Here is a 27,056-nt window from a genome sequence, read left to right on the forward strand (position 1 = left end):
TAACTATTTAAAAGCCAGAAGTCGAATTGTAGCTCAATTCCTAGAGTGCTAGCCCTGAGCAGAAAAGCTTAGGGACTGCACCCAGGCCCTGAATTCGCACCCATGCACTCTCTCTCTCTCTCTCTCTCTCAAACACACACACATACACACACACACACACATGCGCGCGCGCACGTGCAATAGTGCTGGTAGTGCTTGGTACATTGTGTATTGTATATATGTCTACCTGACCTAGGGAAGGGAAAGAAAAACAGGGTGTAAGATATCACAAGAAATGTACACACTGCCCTACTATGTAACCGTACCCATTTTGCACAACACCTTGTCAAAAAATTTGTGTTCAAATAATAAATAAATTACAAAATAATAGGCAATGGAGCTACATAAAATATATTTTAAAAAAAAGAAAAATGACAATGAAAAAAAAATAGTGCTGATTTGGTATAAGAATTGTGGTCTTTCACTCATGGTCCATTGTGTCATTATCTGCAGTGTACATAAACACATATTCCTTTGAAGATAATGTTCCAGTGCATGGAATTTTTTTCTTGAGGAGGAGGGAAGTAGGAGTGTTTTGCAGATAATGTCATAGAATGGAGCATTGTTGAGCTGCCTATGCATTTCTGGTAAATAACGGAAAGCCTCTGACATTCTTCCTCTCCTTCCTTCTCAAATAGGAGATAACTTCAGACTTTACTTGATTCTTTCTGCAGTATCATGGAATATAAATAGAACTCTGAAGCATTGTCAGCTAAAGGGTAGTTAATCCACACAAGGGCAGCTGCAGAATTTATAAGGGTGTAGGCATGCTTTGGTTAACTTTTATCTGAATATCCAGCCATCTGTTTGGCATAGATTACATGTGACATTTCTTTTCTGAACAAGGAAGTTCACGGTTTTTCTTATGTTTTGAACCAGGTAAGCTTAAGGCAAATTTTCTAACTCTTAGTTAGAAAACTCTTCTTTTTCTTTGCCTGATTTTGGCCACAAGCTTGAGCAAGTTTCTCTGATAGTCAAGATTACAGAGCCAAAATGACATTTACTGACAAATTGCTTTCAAAAGATGATGAAAATTGAAAATCTGTTGGAAAGAGTGATTCTGCGGCTTTAAGAATGTTAAGAAACTTCTAACTCAGTAGTTCTCTACCAAGTCTGCACACCTAAGTCTTTATTCAAATACCTAGAATCTCAAGGGTTATTGTTAGCATTTCCTTAGCCTCAGGTCCTCAGCTCCTCCCATTAGCCCCAGATCCACCCATACCTGATGAGACACTCCTACTCACTATTAAGACCTACCTACTTCCCCTTTAGCCCCAGAAAGTGAAGCTGCCACTTGGATGAGGTATAGAGGCCCTCCCCTGGGAACTATGGTCCCACTAATAAATCTCCTTCTGAACCTTCTTCTCCTGTCTGTGATTGTCTCTGCATGGTCCCCTGGGATGGCCGGGACCTATCTTTTCAGTTAGGATAGCAGGTGACTGAATTCAGTGTATGTTGATAATTACTACTTGAAGTTCTAATCTCTAGTTGAGCGGTTCTCAGAGAGTGCTCCTCTAGCAGCAGCACTTGGGAGCTTGTTAAAATGCAGATTTGCTCTTCTCCCCAATGATTCTCCCTGAGGTGATTCAGATACTGACAAAATGGTTTTAGAACCATTGTTCAACCTCAGTTCAAATTCAATTCAGTTGTCCCCCCTGTAGTTGAACATTCAGATCGGCTGGGGAATTTTCCAAACCAAAGCTAGGCCATGGATTCATTCCATCCCTACCTGCCCTCACCTTACCACAAAAAGCCAACAAAATAAAAAGCCCAAATTATCAAAAATACAACAGAAAGCCAGGTGACATATGCCTGTAATCCCAACTCCAAGTAGAGGCAGGAGGATCAAGAGTTGAAGGTCACACTGAGTTGCATAGAAAGTCTCAAACTTCCCTAACAAATGAAAAAAATAAGAGAGAATTGGTGATTATTACTTAAAAAGAAAACCAAGAAGTAGGTGAGTGAGTGAGGTGGGTATGTATTGGAAAAGAAGGTCCATGAGCAGTTAAATCATAATCGTTGGAAAATTTACCTGTTAATCAAGGTAGACAGACAAGTTTTAAAAGTTACATGCATTTGCTTCTGTGACATTGGTAATTTCAAAGTTTACAGTTACAACAAAAGAGGCTTATTAGGAAAACAGCAAAAATTACAAAACTAAACAACAACCTGCAAGTTACATGTTAGTGGCTCATGCCTGTAATCCTAGCTATTCAAGAGGCTGCTATCTGAGGATTGTTGTCCAGAGCTAGTACAGGCAGAAAAGTCTATGAGACTCTTATCTTTAATTAACCACCAAAAAACCAAAAGTGGAGGTGTGGTTCAAGTGGTAGAGTACCAGTCTTGTGTAAGAAAGTTAAGAGTGCAAGGCCCAGAGTTCAAGCCCCAGGACTAGCACACACACGCACTCATGCACGCAGCCTGTTATTATGTCAGAATAAGAGATTTGGGACTTAACCATGACAAATAATCAAATGTGCATGCTCTCTTCCTGTCCAGACAAGCTTGGGCTTTAGTTGGTGTCATTGATGGTGGAAGCACTTCCTGCAATGAATCTGTGAGGAACTATGAAAACCACAGTAGTGGGGGGAAGGCACTGGCTCAGAGAGAATTTTATACTCTGGATGGTCAGAAGTTCTCTGTGATGGCTTACAGTGAATGGAATGAAGGTAAGCAAGTGTCATTTATCCTCCTCTAAAACACTTGATAGATCTTGTAACATTTTAAAAACTGTAGTATTATATTCAAATGATAGGCTTGTCTGGTTAGATTTCTTTGCCAGGTGAAGTTCAAACTTGTTTTCCTACTGTGTTGAAGTCATTAGATGTAAAAGTTCTCTTTGGACTAGTTCTGCTGGTTTGGCCACTTTCATTTGAACTTTGTTCTTGATTCCTGAGTCATTGAGTATGATTAAGCAGTAAAAATAGATTTCCTGGATTTGATACCAACAGAACTGATCTGAGTGGGGAGGTGAGCAGCAGTCTGGTTATTTTTACTTTGTTTTCTGTGTGTAGTCATACTAGCAAATAATATATTTGAACATATGTGATGAGCCAAGTACAGGTGGCTCATGCCTGTAGTCCTAACTACTCAGGAGGATGAGATCCGAGGATCATTGTTCAAAGCCAGCTTGAGCAGGGAAATCTGTGAGACTCTTTATCTCCATTCAGCCACCAAAATCTGGAAGTGGAGCTGTGGCTCAAGTGGTAAACTGCTATCCTTGAGCACAAAAGTTCAGGAGCCCCAGGATGCATAAAAGGAGGGGAAAAAACCATATGCTATGAAAACAAATCTTTTCATTTACTTAAATAGGTTGTTTTTTTTTTTTTGCTACCATAATGATGTAGCCAGTATATTTATCCTGTAGACAAATAGAAATTCCAGAGAAACACAAAATAAAGATTAACCTTTTAACCTTAGTTTTCAGGGACAGTTATTTCAGTGAAAAATATTCTAAAAATTTTAAATGTTTTATGTATTACTCTTCCCTATTTTATTTTGATTTACTTTCCTAAAACAGTTGCCTGTCTCTTACATTTTCTTTAACATAATTTTATTGAAATCCTTCCTAGAGGATTAAAATTTGAATAATACCTAGCACTGAGGGTTGAGGGAGCTTTGGTTTTTACTTTTTTGTCGGTCATATGGCTTAAACTCAGGTCCTGAGCGCTGTCTCTGAGCTCTTTGGTCAAAGCTATCACTCTACCACTTTGAGCCACAACTCAACTTTCAGTTGAGTTCTGGTGGTTAATTGGAGATAAGGCTGTATTTGAACCTCGATCCTCAGATCTCAGATTCTTAAGTAGCTAGGATTACAGGAGGGAGCCAGCTTCTAGTGCCCAGCTTGTTTTTCTTTTAAGGATACTCACTATAGCATTTTTTCATTTACCCATCTTGGTGTTTTTTAACTCTAGGTTGTATTGGCAGCTTGTGATCCACTCTTGTCTACCACATTGCTTTTCCTTTTAAAAATAATACTAAAATTGGTATGATATGAGTGGCACTAAGAGGTGCCTATTACACTATGATTACCTAGAAAGCTTTATTTTAGACTAGAGAAATAACTGTTTAGAGAAGCACCCAGCAAAGTGTTTACTAGCATAGAACTCCACCAAGCCAGCTTTTGTACTTAATTACATTATCATGGGCACATGGCTTTAACTTCCCAAACCTCAGTTTTCTCACCTAAAAAAAAAATGTGGTGAGGAATAATATAGGAACCACCATTTTGGCTGCTCTGAGTATGAGATGTGAAGAATGTGAAGCTTTTAGCATAGTGTTGTGCAGTAAGTACCCAATACAGTGTAGCAGCGATGGGAAGACAATGTTCTAGTGGTATATTTTGCTTAAGAACAAACAAATAAATGGAGTCTTTAGTATGTGATAGAAATCTTCACCTGTTGCCTACAAACAACTTGAGTTTGGGTGAGGAAATTGTTTCTGTGATGGATGAAGAAGCTGGAATCAAGGGCAGCTTTCTTCCTCTGCTTTCTCCTTTTTTCTACCATGATGTGGTTGTCTCTGGCAAAAAGCATAGGTGGATGGCTGGTATTACCTAGCAAGATTTTAGTCCCACAAGTGTTTAGTGATCTTGCCTCCAGTAAGGTTCCAGGCAGGAGGTGGGGAGTGCTAAGCCTTGAGTCAACTTTTCCTTTTCATTTTCACATTACGATGACTCCTCATTTCTGGAAGAGGGAATATTCTCACGATTTGTCCTGAGCTATTGTTTGTGTCCAGTATTCTCAGTGACTCTTACTTTCTGTAAGGGATGGAAATTCTCACCAGGAAGCAGGAAAACTGACCTTATTTCCTTTTATACTTCTAACTTTTTTTTTTTTTAACAAATGAATACTAAGGATCTTGCAACAAATGTTTTCTAGTTACTTTTGGGGATCTTTATCTATCTGTTTATATATCATTTTACACTACAGTATAAAACTTCATTTATTGAATAATGATTGTTGTTACTCTCATGGGGCATTTTAATGGTTTTTGTTCTTAAGTTGCCTATTTGTATTATTGGAACATCGTCTAATACACAGGTCAACAAATTTGGCTCTGGAGTTAGATTTGCATTTGATTCTGGGCTCTACCATATTTTAGCTTTGACTTTAAAAGCTGAAACTAGTGGACCCCAGGCTTCTTTCCCTCTAATGAGTATAATAATAATTTCTGTCTCAAAGTTGTTTTGATACAAAGTTATTATGCACATGAAGTCCCCACAGCAATTAGATATTAATTACTACAATTGTTAGAGTTACTGTTATTTGTGTTATATTTGGCTAATATCTAGATATAGGCATTAGTAGCTGAATGCAAGAAATGTATTAAGAAACACTCAAGGCTTAGTAGATATGTGTGGGGCAGAGTACACTTTCCAAAAATGCAACAACAACAACAAAAAAAAAAAGGAGAGAAGAGACAGTGTAAAAGAACAGAATGCAAGACTTGCCAAGTTAGGTTTTGTGGGGATATTTAGCTCAAAATGGTAAAAATGTATTATATTCTTTTTTTTCCCTTTTTTTTTTGGCCAGTCCTGGGCCTTGAACTCAGGGCCTGAGCACTGTCCCTGGCTTCCTTTTGCTCAAGGCTAGCACTCTGCCACTTGAGCCACAGCGCCACTTCTGGCCATTTTCTGTATATGTGGTGCTGGGGAATTGAACCCAGGGCCTCATGTATACGAGGCAAGCTCTCTTGCCACTAGGCCATATCCCCAGCCCCTATATTCTTAATTTCTTTGCCTGACTCTCTTTCCTTTTGGTTCTGCTAAGTTAGTATTTTCTTCTGCTCATTTTATTGTTCCTCAGAATCACCATCTTAAATTAGCTCCAAAGTAGTATGTTTTCAGTTAGGATGATGGAAGTCTATATTTATTAAACAAGTATCTCTAAAATAGGAGGCATTTCTTCTCCATTGATGCTGAAGTAGCTGTCCTCCATTCCATGGAATTTTATACATCATACATACATACAGTTTCTCTGCATCACAGGCATGATGGAAGCAGTCCTTCTCTGCTGTGTTGCATGTAAAAGAAGTTATGGAGGAGGTAGATTCACTTTTTAGTTCTTGATTTCTTAATTGGGAACCAGCTTTGTATTTCAAAGGAGACATTGAGGGAGATCAGCTTTTAGTTACTGGCTGGGTAATTTATATCATCCTAAGAAAGGAGCTGAGTTGGGCAAGAGCATTGTCATGTGACCTCAGGTTACACTGAAGATCAAATTGGTTATACTCACTTCACGGAGTAGACATTTGTGCATCTGTCCTGGGAAGAAGAGTAATGAAGAGATAAAGGAATGCACTCTGCTTTTACTGATGGACCTAGCCAGGAAGGAAGGCATGAATGAGGATGTATGAGAAGATGGGAAGGAGAGGTTACTTCTAGGAAGGATGTTTGGAGAGTCTTTAAGATTGGCTTTCGGCTGGGCACTGGTGGCTTATGCTTGTAATCCTTGCTACTCAGGAAGCTGAGACCTGAGGATCACAGTTCAAAAGCAGCCCAGCCAGGAAAGTCTATGAAATTCTTATCCCCGGTTATCTACCAAAAAGCCAGAAGTGGAGCTGTGGCTCAAGTGGTAGAGCTTTGAGTCAGAAGCATCAGGGGTAGTGCCTAAGTTTAATTCTGGACAAGAGCACCAAAACAACAATAATAACAACAAAAAAGTCAACAACAAAAAAGATTCTTCCTTCAATTATAAAAAGGTGGTTTGGTGAACAAGAGTGAAAGGACATTACAGATAATAAATAAAGCATCTGTTTTTTCCTTCCCATGCAAGGATCAGGGGAGAAGGAGCCATCTGTAAGAAAGCAAACTTTCATCAGTTACTGACTTTACTGGTACCTTGACTGTGGACTTTACCGTCTTCAGAAATCTAATAAGTGAATAGAATCATTTAAAGAAAAAAGATGAGATGTTAAGCATAGGCACAGCAATGAAATAGTATTGGAGGCATCCTTTCACTGAGAATATTTAGGTTCTTTCTGCACTAATGTGATCTTATGTCTGTGCCTGAGTCAACTCGAAGCACTGGATGGTTACTACAGATCTTTTCTTTGCCTGGCCACTGCTGGCTAAGTGTTCTATGTTCTTGTTACATATTTATCTTACCTGTGGGGCAGGATTACAGTTTGAAATGAGTTTAAGATATAGCAAATGACATGGGGATTGGGACTCTTCAAACTTAACAGAATAGTTTACTGAAGTGACAACTTATATCTTGACTAGTAGTACATAGAATTCTTCTTGGAGAGTGAGGGTTCTCTACAATGATGAATACATGGTTAGCAATTGTAAAAAAATGTGTTTGATTATGTTGATCTTAACTGATTTTTGAATCATAGAGATGATTGATTTTTTTTTTAGGAAGAAAAAACAACAACTGCTAATACATCCCCTTTTTCTTTATTTAGGCATTTCTCTTTCAGCTTTCCAGGTAGAGATTGTGGATGGAGTGAAGCTTCATCTTCTAGATGATGTCAGCGGCTGGGAACCCGGAGACCAGATTGTGGTTGCAAGCACTGACTATTCCATGTACCAAGCGGAGGAGTTCACTCTTCTCCCCTGTCCTGAGTGTAGCCGTTTTCAGGTCAAAGTCAAAGGTAGTGGGCTGCTTCAAATGCTTCTTAGGAAACACGTGCTTTTCTTGGGATTTCATTTCTGAGACCTTATCTATAGTAGGTTTCTGTACTGGGATTTGAACTTAGGACCTTGGGTGCTCTTTGAGCACTTCACCACTTGAGCCATACCTCTCTGTTCCTTGTTATTTGTTCTTTAATTGGAGATGATACCTACTGAACTGGACTGCGCTCAAATTGTGACTCCAAATCTCAGTTTCTTGAGTATTTTAGGATTAAATGTGTGAGTCACTGGCATCCAGCAGAAAGGGTTCTTAATTTTTTTTTTTTTCTTGTCCTAGGGCTTGAACTTAGGGCCTGGGCACTGTCCTGGAGCTTCTTCCTGCTCAAGGATAGCTCTCTACCCCTTGAGTCACAATGCCTCTTCTGGCTCTTTCTGAGTAGTTTTTTTATTAGAGACAAGTGTCTCATGGACTTTGCTGTCCTGGCTGGCTTTGAACCACAATCCTCAGATCTCAGCCTCTTGAGGAGCTAGGATTACAGGTATGACCCACTAGTACCTGGCAGAAGTGTTTCTTAATTAAAAAAAGAGTTCTATGGTTTTTGAGTTTCTAAATAAATAAATATTTAAAATAGAACCCAAAAGATTTTTTCATTAGGTGGTATTTCCAACTATAATCCTGAAGAGCAGAGTTTTAGACAGAGAACAATACACAGAGATTGTCACTGTAAGCTGGATGTAGCAAGAATTTGGCTGAAATTTTTACTTATTCTGACCTAGTGTGGCAAAACCCCTGTTGTCTGTTGCCTCACTTGAAGTGTTCACTGTGTAATTCAATCATAGTGCTTTTCTTGTTTATGTATTCAAGGTTATACAATGATGGTGGAGAGCAGAAGTTCATAGCAACTCTTTAAAAATTACTTAATGACATTTTGTAGTAACTTGGAGTAATCAGAAATCTAGAGCCTTGAAGCTTCAGACAAGAATTGCCATATTGAAAACAAATAGAATTGATTAGCTTAACTTGACATTTTTCCCCCTCTGTACTTTATTCAGTCTGATACTTCTCCTTCTCTTTTTTTTTTTTTTTTTTTGCCAGTCCTGGGCCTTGGACTCAGGGCCTGAGCACTGTCCCTGGCTTCTTTTTGCTCAAGGCTAGCACTCTGCCACTTGAGTCACAGCGCCACTTCTGGCCATTTTCTGTATATGTGGTGCTGGGGAATGGAACCCAGGGCTTCATGTATACGAGGCAAGCGCTCTTGCCACTAGGCTATATCCCCAGCCCCTCTCCTTCTCTTGATAATGCTAGGCATAAGTAAAAAAAAGAAAGAAATTTTAAAAACCCCACAGAAACAAAGAGTGTAAAAGGAAAAGCTCAAAAGTTATGAAGATTCACATCTGGTATTAATATTTTTTGGAAATTCCCACTCTTGTTCATAAGTCTATGTGATGAGTCTCCATGAATTCCACTCCCATGATTTATTTGCATTTTTCCTTCCTGAGACCATCAGAGAATAACTCATTATTAGAGGGCTTTTAAGGAAGGTAGATGTAGAAAAGAGAAGGTAGAGATATAAAAGAATGAGTAATAATAGTATATTAAAAATTAAACCTGGGCTGGGGATATGGCCTAGTGGCAAGAGTGCTTGCCTCGTATACATGAGGCCCTGGGTTCAGTTCCCCAGCACCACATATACAGAAAATGGCCAGAAGTGGTGCTGTGGCTCAAGTGGCAGAGTGCTAGCCTTGAGCAAAAAGAAGCCAAGGACAGTGCTCAGGCCCTGAGTCCTAGCCCCCCGGACTGACAAAAAAAAATAAAAAGAAATTAAACGAGGTTTTTAGACCCCAAGGCCAAACTCCAGAAGTTTCTTATGTCAGGTCTGGCCACTCCTCCCAAATGCCGAAAAGAGATATGGAAAAGGAGAGTGAAAGGAGATTTATTATGGGGCAGCCACAGGAAGACTCTACCTCTTTAGGGTTTTTGGGAGGAGTAGATATTTTCCTTAGGTTATATAGAGATAATTGAGGGGGGAGGGGAAACATAAGAGATGAGAAAAGTATGCATACTTACAAGAGACAAACATGAGTCACAGGCAGGTTCAAAGGGGGCCACAGTGAATCTTGAGAGTTCATTGCCTCAGGATTGTCTCCAGGGGGGATCCTTCACTACAGATGAGGGTGATCACTACTGTCTTGCAAGTAACTGTCCTAAGATTTTGGCTGTTCCCTTTGGGGCAATTTTGCCTTTGCCAAAAGTAAGCATTGCATATCTAAGGGGAAGTTTGTCCTTTATTATAGGATGCTTATGAATAAATCCTGTCCTCCATAGAGGTGACTGCAGGAGAGAAGGGCTCAGATCAAAGGGCACAGATGCTTTAGGTTAATTCCTGAGCTCATCAAGAGCAGCTTTCATTGCCATTCTTTTACTCTTCTTACAGCAGGATAAAATAATTTCTGTATGATTAGTGTCCACATGAAGTAGAAACATAAACACCATGACATCTGACAACAAGATCTACAAGAAGTCATCTTGTTTCTAAGGCCTTGAATTTGATTCATTCATATATATATATATATGTATATGTATATATGTGAGTATGTATAGACACACACACACACACACACACCCCTTAGAAACAGGAACTAGAGAAACAAGATACATTATTAGGTCGATTTCAGAGCTTTAGAACTATTCAAGGAAGAAATGAGATACTACTCCAGGGAAGAACATGCTCTCTGACAGTGCCTGGCTTTGAGAATTGGCTAAAGAAGCAGTATTAAAGGTTTAGGCCTCGGGTTGGTGTTGGGGTAGATAATACTTAAGGGTCTGGGATGTATAATGCTGAAATAGTTGAGCAGATAGTAAGTTATTTGATAATATCTCCAGATATTACAGAATGAAGAAAAATGTCTTTTCGAGGTATTTCATGTTTCCTTGTTCTAATATCTTTTTTTTCTTGCTTCCATCAACTAGAAACCCCTCAGTTCCTGCACATTGGTGAGATCATAGACGGGGTGGATATGAGAGCTGAGGTTGGAATTCTCACCCGGAATGTTGTAATCCAAGGAGAAATGGAGGATTCATGCTACTCAGAAAACCAGTGCCAATTCTTCGATTATGATACTTTTGGGGGACATGTCATGGTAGGCAAAAGGATTTGATGAAATCCTGTTTTGCTAAGTACATGCTTCAAGAAAGTTTTTTTTTGTAAGTTATGAATGTAGTATACATGCTTCCTGTCTTGAGAATTGTCTATAGAAGCAGTACTGAGTGTTTAGACCTTGGGTGGGCGTTGGGGTAGTGTCTTTTTTTTTTTGTCAGTCGTGGGGCTTGTCTGGGTACTGTCCCTGATCTACTTTTGCTTAAAGCTAGCACTTGAGCACCACTTGAGCCACAGTGCCACTTCCAGCTTTTTCTGTTTATGTGATACTGAGGAATCAAACCCAGGGCTTCATGTATGCTAAGCAAGCACTCTAGCACTAAACTACATTTCCAGCCCTCCTGTAAAAATTTTATGTGCAAATTTTTATTATGCCACAACTATTTTTCACTTACTGTATGGTAGGCCATATTCTGTTTAGTCAATTTAAGTAGATTTGTGGTCCAAGTTTTGGCTATATGTGTCTTAACTTCCTTTGATTAGGCTCTGATTATTAGCCATGTTCCTATTTAACTGGTTCACAAATGTTGGTCAGTCTTATTCCCTTTGTTTTTAGTTATACAATGGATAATGACATATTTAAAGTTTTTGAGTGTTCAGATTTTGGTTCACAGCAGAAATTTTCAAAGACCTTACACAAACAAAACTATGTGGTAACAAAACATTGGGGGAAGTTGGGTGTCGATGGCTCTATGTCTGTAACCCTAGCTACTCAGCCGGCCGAGAGCTGAGCATCACAGCTGGCCTGGACAGAAAAGTCTGTGAGACTATCTCTAATTAAACACTAAAAATCCAGAAGTGGAAGTGTGACATACATGGTAGAGTGCCAGCCTTGAACAAAAGAGCTAAAGGACAGCATCTAGGCCCTGAGTTCAAGTCTCAGTACCCACACAAACAAAACAAACACTGAGGGAAGCTTTTACAATGAATAACTATCAAACTGTGGTGATAGTTACAGAAATGAAAGAACAAGATGAGACTGAGACTTGGGTTGACCAAAATATATATAATCAAAAATTTGACTCAATAATTACTTAGTTTTTCAATGGCATAGACTGCTGTACACTTAGCAGACATCTTACTTTAAATTTTGAATTTCGATCTTTTCCCTGGCTACTAATAAGCCATTTGACCTTCTATGGGGATAACAGGTAGTTGTTGCAAGTTTCACCTCTTCATCAGCTACTCAGTTACAAGAAAGACACACACTCCAGTATTGTTAAGCTTGAATGTCCAATGGATTCAGTGTGTTAAATGTCATGGGGCTTAAACTTGGGGCCTGGGCACTGTCCCTGAGCTCTTTTTGCTCAAGGCTAGCACTCTACCACTTTGAGCCACAGCGCCCCTTCCTATTTTCTGATGACTAATTGGAGATGAGTCTCGTGGACTTTGTTGCCTGGGCTGGGTTTCAATGAGCCTCAGATCTCAGCCTCCTGAGTAGCTAAGAGCCATCAGAGCTCAGTGATATTTTTAATTTAACAACATTTTACTAGGATATAACTCAGTGTAAGTCATTGAGGAACATCTGTTTTGAACAAGTCAAAAGATATATGCAGAAACCATTTTTGCAGCTTTCCTGGTTACATTTGCCCTTGCTCCTAATTAAAACTGTTTTAGCCAGGCACTGGTGGTTCATGCCTATAATCCTAGCTACTCAGGAGGCTGAGATCTGTGTATTATGGTTCAAAGCCAGCCTGGGCAACAAAATCTATGACTCTTATCTCCAATTAACCACCAAGAAATAAAAAGCTCAAAGACATTTCCCAGGCATGAGTTCAAGCCTCAAGACCAGCACCAAAAAAAGAAAAAAAAAAGTGAACAGAAAAATCAAGCAAAGACTGTTTTATGGCTTTAAAATCATTTGCATATGTAAATTATTATCCCATATCTATTAAGTAGGGATCTGGGCAAGCAATATGCAAAAATAAAGGTTCTGCTGAGGGGCTGGGAATATGGCCTAGTGGTAGAGTGTTTGCCTCGTATACATGGAGCCCTGGGTTTGATTCCTCAGTACCACATATATAGAAAAAGCCAGAAATGGCTCTGTGGCTCAAGTGTCAGAGTGCTAGCCTTGAGCAAAAAGAAGCCAGGGACAGTGTTCCAACCCTGAGTCCAAGCCCCGGAACTGGCAAAAAAAAAAAGAAAGAAAGAAAGAAAGAAATGTTCTGCTGAATGTGGTGGTACATGCTTATAATCCTAGCACTAAGGAGGCTGAGGAAGAGCATTACAAGTTGGAGTCTTGCATAGATTATAAAGCAAGCCCCTGTATTAAGAAAGACAGAGGGAAGAAAAGAATATGTGTTTTTTATCAGACTTTTTGTGTTCAAACAGTATCTTTTTCCTACCTATTTTCCTACTGTGTGACTATTCAGTTTGATTTGTGTACTTTGTCTTGTAGGTAAAGAAAAATTTTACTTCTGTCCATCTTTCCTATGTGGAATTGAAACACATGGGACAGCAGCAACTGGGCAAGTATCCTGTGCATTTTCACCTGTGTGGAGATGTGGATTACAAAGGCGGGTATACATACCCCACATCTGTGGATGGCTTGTCTATTCATCACAGCTTCTCAAGGTGCATCACTGTGCACGGGACCAATGGTTTGCTGGTGAGTAGCCTCATGCTATGCTGACACAGGTGGTTGGTCATTGATAACTTAATGTAACTTCTCAGTATTAACACAAATAGACAATTGTACCACTTGAATACTCTAACCTCTTCCTGGGGTTGTCTGAAGGAAGCTTACTGTTCTCTTACCATCCAAATTAATCTCTTCAGCAAGAAATAAAACCTGATGTATGTTTGAGACTGAGCTTATTAATACTTGTGTTTATTTTGAATCTGCTATACAGTAGCTGTTTAGACTTAAAGCTCAATTCATAAGTGACATCATGCATTTGTGTATCTGCAGATAAGAGACACCATTGGGTTTGACACACTGGGTCACTGTTTCTTCTTGGAAGATGGTATTGAGCAGAGAAACACTTTCTTTCACAATCTGGGCCTCCTTACCAAGCCTGGGACTCTCCTTCCCACTGACCGGAACAACTCCATGTGCACCACCATTCGAGATAAAGTGTTTGGGAACTACATCCCTGTGCCTGCTACAGACTGTATGTGAGTAATTAGCTGAGAGAGAGAGAAACTCACGTGGAATGGGAAAGAGAGAAGTGTTTAGTAAGCAGGATCTTTCATGAAGTCTATTTAAATTACCTTGCAGGGCTGTTTCAACATTCTGGATTGCTCATCCCAACAACAACCTGATTAACAATGCAGCAGCAGGCTCCCAGGTAAATCATACTCATGTTTTCAGATTTATTTGCTGTCGTGTATGTGAATGCCCTGGTTTATATGGCTGTGATGTCATAGTGTGCTGATGGAATTTAAGCTGGCATTGTGTGTGTGTGTGTGTGTGTGTGTGTATGTGTGTGAGAGAGAGAGAGAGAGAGAGAGAGAGAGAGAGAGAGAGAGAGAGAGAGAGTTTGGGGGCTTGAACTCTGGGCTTGGATGCTCTCCCTGAACTTTTTGCTCAAGGAGAGCACTTTACCATTTGAGCCACTGATCTACTTACAGCTAGTTAATTAGAGATAAGAGTCTCATGGATTTTCCTGCCTGGGCTGGATATGAATGGTGATTCCAGATTTCAGCTTCCTGAGTTGCTAGGATTACAGGTGTGAACCATTGTTGCCTTGCTGCTGGCATTATTTTTTTGATAATGCTTATCTAGGTGAGAGCAGGAAGTGGCTTAGGTTGTTCGCCATTTCTTCTAAGTCTTTCATGCCAGTTTGTATCTATAAGTCTATTATGAATCGAAGGGAAAAAGGCAATCCGAACTAAGGGTATCTCATCTTCAGAGTAGATTGTTAGTATATTATGTAAAAATTCTTCTCATATTTAAATATCATGAAGCCAAGTAACTGATCATTTTAACTTTTAGTGTTGAACAGAGAAAGTCAGAATGAACAGGGATTAGTCTATAGAACATGTGGACTTAGTCTTTTAGGGATTTCATTTCTATGATAAATACAGTTGTAATGTATTTTAGGGATTTGATGTTATTGTTAAAGCAGCTAAAAACTCAGCTGCATACCATGAATTAATATATACCTTGAGTTGAGACACCTCCTCACCACACACAAGTGGATCAAAATAATTTTTAAGAGGACTAATGGGATATTTTTAAATAGTAGAAATGTCTCCTGGAAAAGCTTGGGGAGATTTATCTTCATAAATGAGTATGGTTCACAGCTATTAATTTATAATATAAATGAATCTTTTAGGACATTATACTGTAAGATTGTACCTACAACTACAATACATGGCTGTGAATAATGCAGTAATTTCTAAATAGTCATATGTATACCTGGTGACTGTATAGCACTGTAAAAGGAAAGAAATATCTAGTCTCATTTCCAAGGACTAAGCAGCTGAAAGGAAATGTTTCTTTGTGATAACAAGAACACAGTAATCATGGGTGATGGCTGAACTTCCATCTGTGATTTCCCTTAAAAACATATAATGTTTAAATTTTTTTTCTTTTTTTTGGCCAGTCCTGGGCCTTGGACTCAGGGCCTGAGCACTGTCCCTGGCTTCTTCCCGCTCAAGGCTAGCACTCTGCCACTTGAGCCACAGCACCACTTCTGGCCGTTTTCTATGTATGTGGTGCTGGGGAATTGAACCCAGGGCTTCATGTATACAAGGCAAGCACTCTTGCCCAACTAGGCCATATTCCCAGCCCTAATGTTTAAATTTTTTTACATAACAGAGCAAAGGCCTGGAGATTGGATTTCAGCCTTTTTTATTCACCCACTTTCCATCCAATGCTTGAGTTCCTATGGGTTTGTGCTGTGTGTTTCTAATGGGAAAGCAATGGCTGGGAGCTGGGTATGTAGATTTGCTCACTACTGCCAGTCAGTAGTAGTTCCTCTCAGGCCTTTCCAGAAGCTAGGGTTTGAAGATAAAGCAAAATGCAAATAGCCAATGTCAGGTAAGGTAGGTAAGGTTGCCTGGTGCGCTTTCTGGGGCTTCGATGAGAAAGTTGAAACTATCTCACCCATATTCTTGGTTGAATTGTATGGATTCTTTTCACTTTAGAACAAATTGGCTCCAGTATAGCTAGTGTTTGGGCACATTTTTCCTCAGAGTAAATCAAGCCAATTCTTCATTATACCTTTCTGTTGCCTCCTACAAAGCTCTTTTTTTTTTTTTAACCTGTTTTGACAAGACAGTGTTTTATAAGAAACAGCTGTTCTCCTTGTGTGGCCTGCCCCCCCCAACCCCATTGCATCTTGGGAGGGTCTGCTCTGTCCCCAGCTTGCAGTAATAGGGTATCTAACCTTCTTGCCAGCCCTCAAGTCATCATCCGTTGGGCTTTCTGTATTGTATCCAAAAAAGTTGAGGTGGCAAACATTTTTCAAAGTAGCTTACTTTTATTAAGACCCGTTTGTAAGCTTTCATCATGGAAAAAAATGTTTCAAAACTAAATTCATTGATGTCTATATTTCTCATTAGACTGAATTGTTTAAGGATATTTTAAAGGGCATGAAATGAATGTATGTGAAAATGTATACTTGGTTGTTATTTGAACAACCTGTTTAATACAAGTTCCACAATGGGAAGCTGTCTTTCACATCAGGATGATTTTTAATTAAATTGTAAAATTAAACAAAAACAGTCTTGTGGTGAGAATATTTCTACATATATATATATATGTATAATTTTTTGTCAGAAAGTTTTAAACTGTTCCGTTCCTGTTATGGTCAGTGATCCTGAAATTGAATAGACAAGGTTCTGACTGAAACAGCATCCTGATTCATGCATGTGGTGTTTTTTTTTTTTTTTTTCTGGCAAAAATTTGCCTCAGGACAGGAAGGGCATTTGAGTTGTTTGAAAGAAGTCAGTGAGTTCTGCATGTTGGCAGCTTGTTGTTTAATAGGCATGACTCATGTATTGATCAGGTTTGGAGGTCAACAAACAAACCACATTGCTTAAAAGCTGCACTGTCCTGACTACATTGAAATCTGATTTGGTTCTAATGCTGCATCATGTTTTAAAGTAGATAACCATGCCCTTTCCCCCTCTCATATTTATTTCCCATGGATTTACCCCTGATATCAATGTAACTGATTTTAGTACCCTGGATATTGTATATAAGTGTATTAGAACTAGGGAAGGGAAAGGGAATATCAAAATTGAGAGACAAAGGATAAAAAGACTAACAGTTCCAAAAGCAACACTTACAAAACCATTTGGTATAAACCAACTGTACAACTCATGGTGGGGGGGAGGGAAATGGGGAGAGGGGAGCAGGGGGGAAAACAAGGGGAGGAGGTGACAAGTTAGATAAGAAATGTACTCACAGGGCTGGGGATATAGCCTAGTGGCAAGAGTGCCTGCCTCAGATACACGGGGCCCTAGGTTCGATTCCCCAGCACCACATATACAGAAAACGGCCAGAAGCGGCGCTGTGGCTCAAGTGGCGGAGTGCTAGCCTTGAGCGGGAAGAAGCCAGGGACAGTGCTCAGGCCCTGAGTCCAAGGCCCAGGACTGGCAAAAAAAAAAAAAAAAAGAAAGAAACGTACTCACTGCCTTACGTATGAAACAGTAACCCCTCTGTACTTCACTTTGACAATAAAGAAAAAAAATTGGATAATTTGTTTTCAAAAGAAATTTTAGTACTAGCCAGTTGTTTCTTCCCTTCAATCCTGCAAGAAAAATTGAATTTGTTCTTTAAACAAATGCATGGATAGAACTACCAGTAAATGCTAGATATATACGTAACTATTCCTAGTCAATTCCAGACTTGAAACGATGAAACTTTGTGTTACAAAGATGAGCGTGGGTTATGAGGATGTTTTATAAAGTTCTTTTTTTTAAATAAATGAAGTCCTTTCATGATCTTTTCATTTAACTTATAGGATGCTGGAATATGGTATTTGTTCCACAAGGAACCTACTGGGGAGTCCACTGGGGTGCAGCTCGTAGAGAAACCTGAACTCACTCCTTTGGGTATATTTTATAACAACAGAGTCCATTCAAGTTTTAAGGTAACTTCTCAATTGGAACCCTTTTTTGTATGATTTTGTAGTGTAAAGGATTCTGGGCTTATGTCTTAATTCTACTCTAACAGACTATCACAAACTGGGTAATTTATAATGAACAAAAGTGTATTTGGCTTATAGTTCTGGTGACTGAGAAATCCAAGATCAAGACTAAGGTAAGGGAGCCATCTTTTAATCAGGGCCCTATTGCCATGGCATACAGCAAAAGTTTAGAGAGAGGACTAGAGGGAGCAAGAGATTATATTTGCATCCTTTCACTTTGCTTTGATTTTTATGTTTTATGATTTTTTGGGCATACATTAAATTCTCTATAGTAAGGGGCTTCATTATGACACTTTTGTCTATGCTATGGACATACTTCAATTTTTATTCACCTCCTCTATTTTACTCCTTCTTTTCCCTTCTTTCTGTCCTCCTTTCTCCTCCTACCTGTCTAGTAGACCTCTTTTCACTTTATGACCTTGATTGTTTGGTTTATATTCCTCTAGCCCCCATAAGTGAGACATTATACTTGTGGACCTGGCTTATTTCATTTGACATGATAATCTCCACTTTCACCCATTTCTTCAGAAAACAATATGTCATCCTTTTTAATGGCCGATCAAAACTTCATGGTGTGTATAAAATACATTCCTTAACCCACTAATCTCTTAGTGGGCACTTAGGCTGATTCCATAGTTTTCTCAGTCTTTTATAGGGGTCATGGTTCCATTTTATGAAGATAAAATCTTTAGGACCTATATACTTCCCATACATCCACCTCCTCACATTGTCATATTGAGGATTAAGTTTCTAGTATATGCTTTGAGGGGATTCATATGCCATGATATAGTAGAACTTTTTCAGAGAAAGTAATTTGTGATGAAAGAGTACACATTGAACCTTTCAGTATTTAGGATATGTACAGCATTCTGCTTGTACATATGTGCAGAACATATGACCTTATCTATTGTGTGAGAACTCATCCATGTGTCACTGTCCCTTCTCTCTTTTCTTTCATTTCTCCTCTCTTAACCTTCTTGGATGACTTATTTCTAAAGATGTACACAGTAGAGGGGATTGGGAAGCCTGCTTTCTCTCTTCTTTCCATTCATAGTGTGGGTTGAGTGTCTTGTGACGGCATTTGATAGTATTGATTATGTAAGGAATGAAATACTGCTGAAGAATACATGAATTATTTTCAAACAATATAGATCTCGTAACTAAAAGGCTACCGAGAATCTGCTCCAGTCTTTGGTGCTCACACCTGTTCCTCTCTGGCAATGAATGCATCTGGTTTATTTTGTGCTCATGGGTACTTTCATATTTTCATTGTATGCATCACATTTAGATCTTCTATCCTACTGTGAGTCCCATCAAAGTTCAATTAGCACTTTCTTGTATGATAATGTAAATGTCTTACAATTTGGAAACTTGGAATCATTTGATGAAGACTTGAGAGCGCAAAGAACTTTGCTATGATTTTGCTGACTGATTAGTTGATTAAGGCTAATAATTACTGAAGGTAGCATTGTAAAGGAAGAAATCCTCAATTAAAAAATTATAAATGGGGCTGGGGATATAGCCTAGTGGCAAGAGTGCCTGCCTCGGATACACGAGGCCCTAGGTTCGATTCCCCAGCACCACATATACAGAAAACGGCCAGAAGCGGCGCTGTGGCTCAAGTGGCAGAGTGCTAGCCTTGAGCAGGAAGAAGCCAGGGACAGTGCTCAGGCCCTGAGTCCAAGGCCCAGGACTGGCAAAAAAAAAAAAATAAATAAAAAATAAATAAAAAAATAAAAAAAAAATTATAAATGCTGTGAAACACCTCATTCTGATTACTTTTAGTGTCTGATATCTTGATGACATGTAATAATCTCTTGTTATAAGCATATTAATTCTAAATAATATAAGTGTGCAGTTGAGTTTTAGTTGGATAATTTTGCACAATTGTATGGAGAAATACTTTATACTGAAAGGAAATTGAACCTTGGAGTCTTCAAAACCCTTGGACATTCCATAAATCCTTTTCATCTGTGAAATATCTATGCAAAATTAGTAGGACACAGACACCCACCACACACATATCTTAGCTTTAATTATTTATGTCTGTCTTTTCTTCACCTGCAAGTATTTGACGTTTTATCAGTTATAATGTTATATCAATATGATATCAATTTTGACTGATAAATCTTTCTTTCAATTTCTGTTATTACTGCCACATATCCTAGTTCACTTCATTTTTTATTTTTCTCAATGACCGAAACCATCTTTGGTCATGAAGCTTGAACTCAGAACCTGGGCAACTGCTCCTGAGTTTTTTCATTCAAGGCTAGAGCTCTGCCACTTTTAGCTACAACACCAGTTTTCTAGTGGTTAATTAAAGATAAGGATCTCATGGACTTTCTTTTCCCAGTTAGCTTTGAACTATGATCTTCAGACCTCAGCCTCCCGAGTAGTTATGATTATAGGCATAAGCCACCAGTGTCTGACTATCAGTTTTTTTTTAAGTCTCTTTCCCTTTACCCCTGTGCATTATTCATCTTTTAGCTGCAGAAGTGTTATTATTATTATTATTATTATTAGTTTGTTTTTCAGTGGTGGCTATTAAACCCTGATGCATGCTAGGTAAATACTCTACAACACTGAACTATATCACCAATCCTGTTTTTACCTTTAGTTGACTGTGATGCCTTTATTATACTCCTATTGTCTTGGTTCTTACAACATGTTAATCCTGTGTGATTTTACATGTACTCTTCAGTAATCTTCCTTACCTTTTTGCTTGGACATTCTTGTTTGTCCATCGAGGACTTCTCTCCTCTCCCCACCCCCAGACATTCTATGTTCTCTTTAATCTAGATTTTTGTGTAAACTATTTCTTTGGGTATCATTGGGCTCTTTGCCTGCTTCCTCCTCCCCCACCAATCCATTCTTTTGCTTTGCTAGCTTTCCCCATCCTTCAGGTTTAGGTTTAGGAGATTTCTTCTTTAAGGAGACATTCCAGAAACTCTTTTTACCCAAGAAGTAGGCCTCATCTTGACATCTTTTATACTTGCTCCCAGCACCTCCTCTTACTTTCTTTCATGTGTACATCTCATATTGGATTATTTGCATATTTTCATGATAGCTTTTTATATCAGTAACAACAGCAAATAGATTTCACTTGTTCATTATGTACCTTCAAGTAGGCACTAAATAATTTCTGAATTTCAGGATGTGTCAAATGACAGGAAGCTACTTGATTTTTACCATTCCTTTGCTTTGCTGCTTATCTCTACTCTTTTCCCCTTATTTTTCGGTAAAAGTGATAAGTGAAGACTTAATTGATGGCTCATTGTGTTTTGGGACTCATATTCATTTCAGCACATGGTTATATATTTCAGGCTGGCTTATTTATTGACAAAGGTGTCAAAACGACCAACTCAAGTGCTGTAGACCCAAGGGAATACCTCTGCTTGGATAACAGTGCAAGGTAGGGCCGGCTCTTTAAGTTACACTTAGCCTTATAGGACTAATGTAGAACTTCTGATTCATACACATTGTACTCTTTGCTTTGGTGGAGTTTCCAAAGCTTGTAACATTCTGCTGTCTCAGTTCCTGAGGGTGAGCATTTATGTGTGTGCATGCGTGCGTGCGTGTGTGTGTGTGTGTGTGTGTGTGTGTGTGTGTTGACAGTAGAGCTTAGACTTGGGCCCTAGAGCTCTCACTTGTCTTTTGCTCAAGGCTGGGCCCCTTATCACTTGATTCACACCTCAATTTCTAGCTTTTAGCTGGTTAACTGGAGATAAAGAGTCTCACTAACTTTCCTGCCCAGATTGGCTGTTGAACCTTGATCCTCAAATCTCAGCTCCCTGAGAAGCTAGGATTACAGATGTGAATTACAAGTGTCTAGCTCATGGTTATTAATAAAATGCCCAAGTGCAAACCTTTTTCATTTTTCACATTGCTGTTAGAAGGAGTTACAGAGGGAAAAAAAAGTAAGAGAGATTATGAACAATGTTTGAATCTCAGAAGTATATATTGAAAACTACTTTCAACTTATGTTTTGGTCTAAACCCTAAAAACCAAAGTCTATAGAATTTATGCTTAGTGGTCACAATGGAATGTTGCATTGAATCTATTTCAAAGGGAAAGATCCTAGATTTGATGATTAAGCTGGTTCTGTTCCAGTCATTTATAGCCTCAAATTTATTTCCTAGCCATGTTGTTCTCCGGCATAACCACAATATGTGGCTAGAATATCTACTGCCATTTCAGCAGAATTCTATTACATGTTGTATGGGAGCCAAATAGACAAAATACCTCAGATGGAAATATAGTCTTCTGGAAAAGATGGAAACTTAAAATCATATTCAATATGCACATGTTATTTTTCTATACTGCACATTGATTGACCAGTTTATGCAGCTTATGGTGTGCCAGGGTTAATGGGCTCTTTTGATAGTCATTGGAAAGGAGAATGTTAGATCAAGTTGTTATTAAAGAGATAAAGCAAGAACCACACTAGAAGTTGATGAGTTGGGTGTATAAATGTGAGGTGGGATCCCCTCATTACTAAAACATGAGGTCAGGAGAGGACAGGGAAAGTATGGTTGGTAAATTACTCATCAGGATTCTTCAGTGGGCAAGTTGAGCATGACCTATTTTAGGATAGTGATCAGATAACCTAAAAAGTCAGACATATATTTATTTAAATAAGCCAGGAAGTAGTAGATATTCATAGCAGATTAACATAGGGAATGGTAAAGTAGAAGAGACAAACTTAAGAAAGAAAAGAAGCATGTAGATGGGAACAAATGATGAATCAGAAAGAGAATATTAGCTGACAAAATTAAGAAAACTGTGTTAAATGATCACTCTCACTCTATTCATTTGGAAGGGTTTATTATAATTAGTAGGACTACAAATGTACACTTTGCTAAGTTTCTGTTTTGTTTTGTTTTTACCAGTCCTGGGGCTTGAACTCAAGGCCTGAGCACTGTCCCTGGCTTCTTTTTGTTCAAGGCTAGCACTCTGCCACTTGAGCCACAGCACCACTTCTGGCTTTTTCTGTATATGTGGTGCTACGGAATTGAACCCAGGGCTTCACGTATACAAGGCAAGCACTTTACCATTAGGCCAAATTCCCAGCCCCCTTTGCTAAGTTTTTGCCAGAAAAATCTTTAAACCTGACATAATGAACTCCTTTCCCTGCCTTAAAAATATTGGATATAATTTGCATAATGTATGCACATATATGTACATACATATGAATAGAAGAGTAAATATATTTTAGCTTCCTTGATTTTTTTACCTAAATTTGGCATTAAAACACGTTACCCATAACAGAAGTTCTTTACTAGATGTATATATGTGATGTGATGGAAATAGTAGACTCTAATCTGCGCTTCATTATTCCTCTTGCCAGTTTATGGATACATACATGCAAGTAGGACTACATGTTGATGCTTTTATTGGAAAGAACTGGCTTTAATAGAGTACCAAGGCATTTTGCAGCCATGTACACATTAGTTTTGTTCAAAACTGATGTTGTAGAATAGGCCTAGAAGTATCAGGGAATCCAGACATTAGTAAACCTGATTAAACAAATGAGTAACAAAGCAGCATATGAATTAAAACTCTGGGTTCCTGATTTTGGGTAGATATTCAGTCTGTTCATCAAAGAGGAAGTTGACTTACCGTTGATCAGATGAAACCCTTCCCTTTGTCTTCAAGGTGGGAAATTACAGCAATCCAAAGATGGGAAGCTTTTAAGAAAGCACTGAGTTTGAAATTGGGAAATTTCTTTTGAAAAAGTAAAAAAGGCCTTAGAAAGTAGTATAGGGGAAGACAACTAAGAGTGGGTTGAGAAATTTGCTGAAATCACCTAGTGTGAGTGTTTTTTTCTTTTTTAACAAAATGAATTTTTTATTTATAATGTTCTAAAGTAACCACCTGACAAGTGGTTTAAAAAATGTAAGACAAGTTTAAAAAATGTAATCAGACATGAAAATATTTCTTGGAAAAACATGTATAAAAAATGTCACTCTTTTCTGGAATATTTAAAACATGAATGATTATCTGTGCCTGAAGATTTTTTTTATTTGCTTGTTTGGGCCAAATTTAAATTTTGTATTGGACGTTTCTGCTTATAACTAGCCAATTTTTGCTTCCTTTTTGTTTCTTTATTTCAGTTTAAAAATGTTCTGTATGTTTTTTTTTTTAAACCTCCTCTACTCCTTAGATTTCGGCCTCATCAAGATGCAGATCCTGAAAAGCCACGTGTTGCTGCTGTAATTGACAGGCTCATTGCATTTAAAAATAATGACAAGGGAGCCTGGATCAGAGGAGGAGACATAATCGTTCAGAATTCAGCGTGCGTATTTTTTATTCTCTAAAAATTACTACCGCATGACACTGGTGTTTTTATTCTTAAGGAATTTTTTTTTGAAACCTAGAAGAATGAAAGTACAGTGGTGGTTCCTGGAATCATGTTATTATTATTCCTAATAGACAGGATGAGCTCTGAGGAAGTATGCTGGAATTAACAGACCACAAATGTTTAGAATCGTCTCATTCTGGTGCTTTTATTGGAACTGAATTTGTCTAGTGACATGGCTGCTTTTTAATGAGATTGTATAGAAACTAGGAATTTAACTTTATAGAACACACATGCTGTCTGTCACAGAGCTCAATAAAGAGTTTTGAAGCTACTTTTTTTCCTTCTTTCCTTGTGGAAACTCTTTCAAGTTTTTCTAATTTTCTTACTTTGCCATTCAAAACAGAAGCTGTGCAATTCTACCTTAGTGAGTGTTGACTTAGGTCTTACCCTGACTGTAGGCAGGAAGTGCCTTACTTCTTTTTTTCCCCCCACTTGTATGCTTTTAGGAGAGGCCTAATGCATACTGAACTAAGATTTGGTGTTCACCAACCTAGAAGAAAGGTTCTGATGTTTTTCTTCCACTAACCATTAGTTTCTTGGCATTTCGCTATTGTGTCTGGCTTTAATCATCTAGAAAATTGATACTGTACTGAATTTGTAGAAGTGGCTGAGCTATCATATGGAAAGTTTTGACATGACTACCATGTTCTACTTGGCTATTTAAAATATTGTAAAAACAATAACTAGCGACATTTATATACTGCTCTCTGGTTGTTAGGCATTGTCCCCAAATTACTTGGAAACATTTAATTCTGTCACGAATCTGGTCAGAAGAGTTATTATTTCAATTTACACATGAGAAAACGGAGGGAGAAAGAGGTTGAGTATTGTGCCCAAGGTTATATAGCTAATAACTGGCAGAGTGAGGATTTGAACCTGTGTGATATGTGCTTTGGTTATACTGTGGGACTTCCTGGATTTTATAATTCTGTAGAGAGAGACTTACCTCTGTGTGATGCAGTGAATTGAGATGATCTTTCATTCTCTTTTGTCTTATAGATTTGCAGACAATGCAATAGGATTGACATTTGCCAGGTTTGTAATTGCTTAAAAATACTTATTTGACCATTTAAAAATTATCTTTTGACTTTTTAAGGCAGAGGAGAATAACACACAGTAATGTTTTTATGATTTATTAGCCTTAAAAAATTTAGCATCATCTTCTTGAAACCACTAGAGGGCCCAAAATACATGTTGATTCGTGAGTTGAATTCAAACCAAAGTAGTAGGTTAATTTAACTAGAAATCTATAGAAGAGCAGACCAGTCATAATTTTGCCTAGAATACACTTGATATATAAAGTTTTTAAAAAGTAAGGGTTTAGCAGGATGTTAGTGGCTCATGCCTATAGGCACAGCTACTTAGGATGCTGAAATCTCAGGATCATAGTTCAAAGCCAGCACTGGCAGACAAAGCTTTTTATCTCCAGTTAGCCAGTAAATAGCCAGAAGTGGAGGTATGTCTCAAGTGGTAGACTGCCGGCCTTGAGTGAAAAACTAGGCAAGAACACAAGACCTGAGTTCGGGCCCTAGTTCCAGTAACCGCCCCCCCACCCCCCCAAAAAAAGAAAAATAAAGGTAGGTGGTTAAGAAAAAGAATCATATGAAGAACAATAGAAGGTGCTTTCATTTCACAGTCATCCTTAAGAACCTAACTTCTCATGTTATATATTTTTTCTCTGCAGAAAAAAAATCTTTCGATTGGCCATATCTGTCATTTAATTGTTGTAGAATAGGCAAGTCAGCTGTTGCTCCTAACTTAAATTTCATTTGTGTCTGCATAACTTTCAAGCTATATATTAATTTTTAAAGGTATCTTCACAGCTTAAATGCAGTTTTCCAGGAGACTTTATAATGTGTATTAGAAAAAGGTATTGGATATTAAACATTTCTTAGATTTGGTCCTGGGGCTTAATCTCAGGGCCTGGATCTCAGAGCCTCTGCGCTCAAGGCTAGTGCTCTACCACTCGAATCACAGAGTTACTTCCGTCTTTTTTCTGAGTAGTTTATTGGGGAGTCTCACAGACTTTCCTGCCTGAGCTGGCTTTGAACTGTGATTTTCAGATCTCAGCCTCCTGAGTAGCTAGAATTTTATAGGCATGAGCCACTGGTGCCTGGCTTCTTAGATATTTTGAAGTTGTAACTTGTGTTCCTTTTGGAGATAAGTTTGAGGTTTCCTGAGGAAGTGTATCTAATGAATGTCCTCATCTTAACAGTGATGGGAGCTTCCCTAGTGATGAAGGCTCTAGCCAGGAGGTGTCTGAATCACTCTTTGTTGGAGAGAGCAGGAATTTTGGCTTTCACGGTGGTCAGAACAAGTATGTGGGCACTGGAGGACTTGATCAGAAGCTTCGCACATTACCAAGGAACAGGTAAGCATTACTTTGGCACTAAGTCTCTGAAATTTAAAAGGAAAAATTAATCATTAGAGAAGGCTCTGTAATAATCCTGAATAGATTGACTCCTATCGTAACTCTTTTCCTATTTTCTTACTCTTACTACTGTCATTGTTGTGTGTACATTGTTGTGAGTTATGGAACTTTGGAGCATTCGTAATTACCCATTCCTTAGACGCTATCACCAACAAAGAAGTTATCCTTGTTTCTGATTACTTACATAAGAGCTTATATAAGCTGGTACTTTTGGTTGGTTTTTTTTTTTTTCTTGCTTTCTTGAGACCTAGAGAGAGTTGCCAGACCAAAAACTATGACATTAGGTCAGTTTTCCCTCAATCTGTGTTGTTGGTTTTCAGAAATAGGCACTGGAAAAAGGAAATTACCTATTGAAAAAGAGTCCTAGAAAATGAGAGTTGGTTGA

At 38.4% G+C, this 27,056-nt stretch overlaps 1 protein-coding gene across 3 annotated transcripts in view; it reads left to right on the forward strand.

Annotated features, from left to right (window-relative positions):
- Window positions 1–27,056, forward strand: part of Cemip2 (cell migration inducing hyaluronidase 2) — a 76,115-nt gene that overhangs the window by 26,050 nt on the left and 23,009 nt on the right. For all 3 annotated transcript variants that reach the window (XM_048332530.1, XM_048332522.1, XM_048332538.1), the window contains exons 5-15: window positions 2,539–2,708; window positions 7,450–7,638; window positions 10,590–10,759; window positions 13,175–13,384; window positions 13,688–13,893; window positions 13,997–14,066; window positions 17,694–17,822; window positions 21,203–21,291; window positions 24,043–24,174; window positions 25,240–25,275; window positions 26,456–26,611. In XM_048332530.1, coding sequence (XP_048188487.1) covers window positions 2,539–2,708; window positions 7,450–7,638; window positions 10,590–10,759; window positions 13,175–13,384; window positions 13,688–13,893; window positions 13,997–14,066; window positions 17,694–17,822; window positions 21,203–21,291; window positions 24,043–24,174; window positions 25,240–25,275; window positions 26,456–26,611 — 1,557 coding nt within the window. The remainder of the gene's footprint in view (window positions 1–2,538; window positions 2,709–7,449; window positions 7,639–10,589; window positions 10,760–13,174; window positions 13,385–13,687; window positions 13,894–13,996; window positions 14,067–17,693; window positions 17,823–21,202; window positions 21,292–24,042; window positions 24,175–25,239; window positions 25,276–26,455; window positions 26,612–27,056) is intronic.

Source organism: Perognathus longimembris, chromosome 1 (genome assembly GCF_023159225.1).
Source record: "Perognathus longimembris pacificus isolate PPM17 chromosome 1, ASM2315922v1, whole genome shotgun sequence".
Classification (NCBI taxonomy): Eukaryota; Metazoa; Chordata; class Mammalia; order Rodentia; family Heteromyidae; genus Perognathus; species Perognathus longimembris.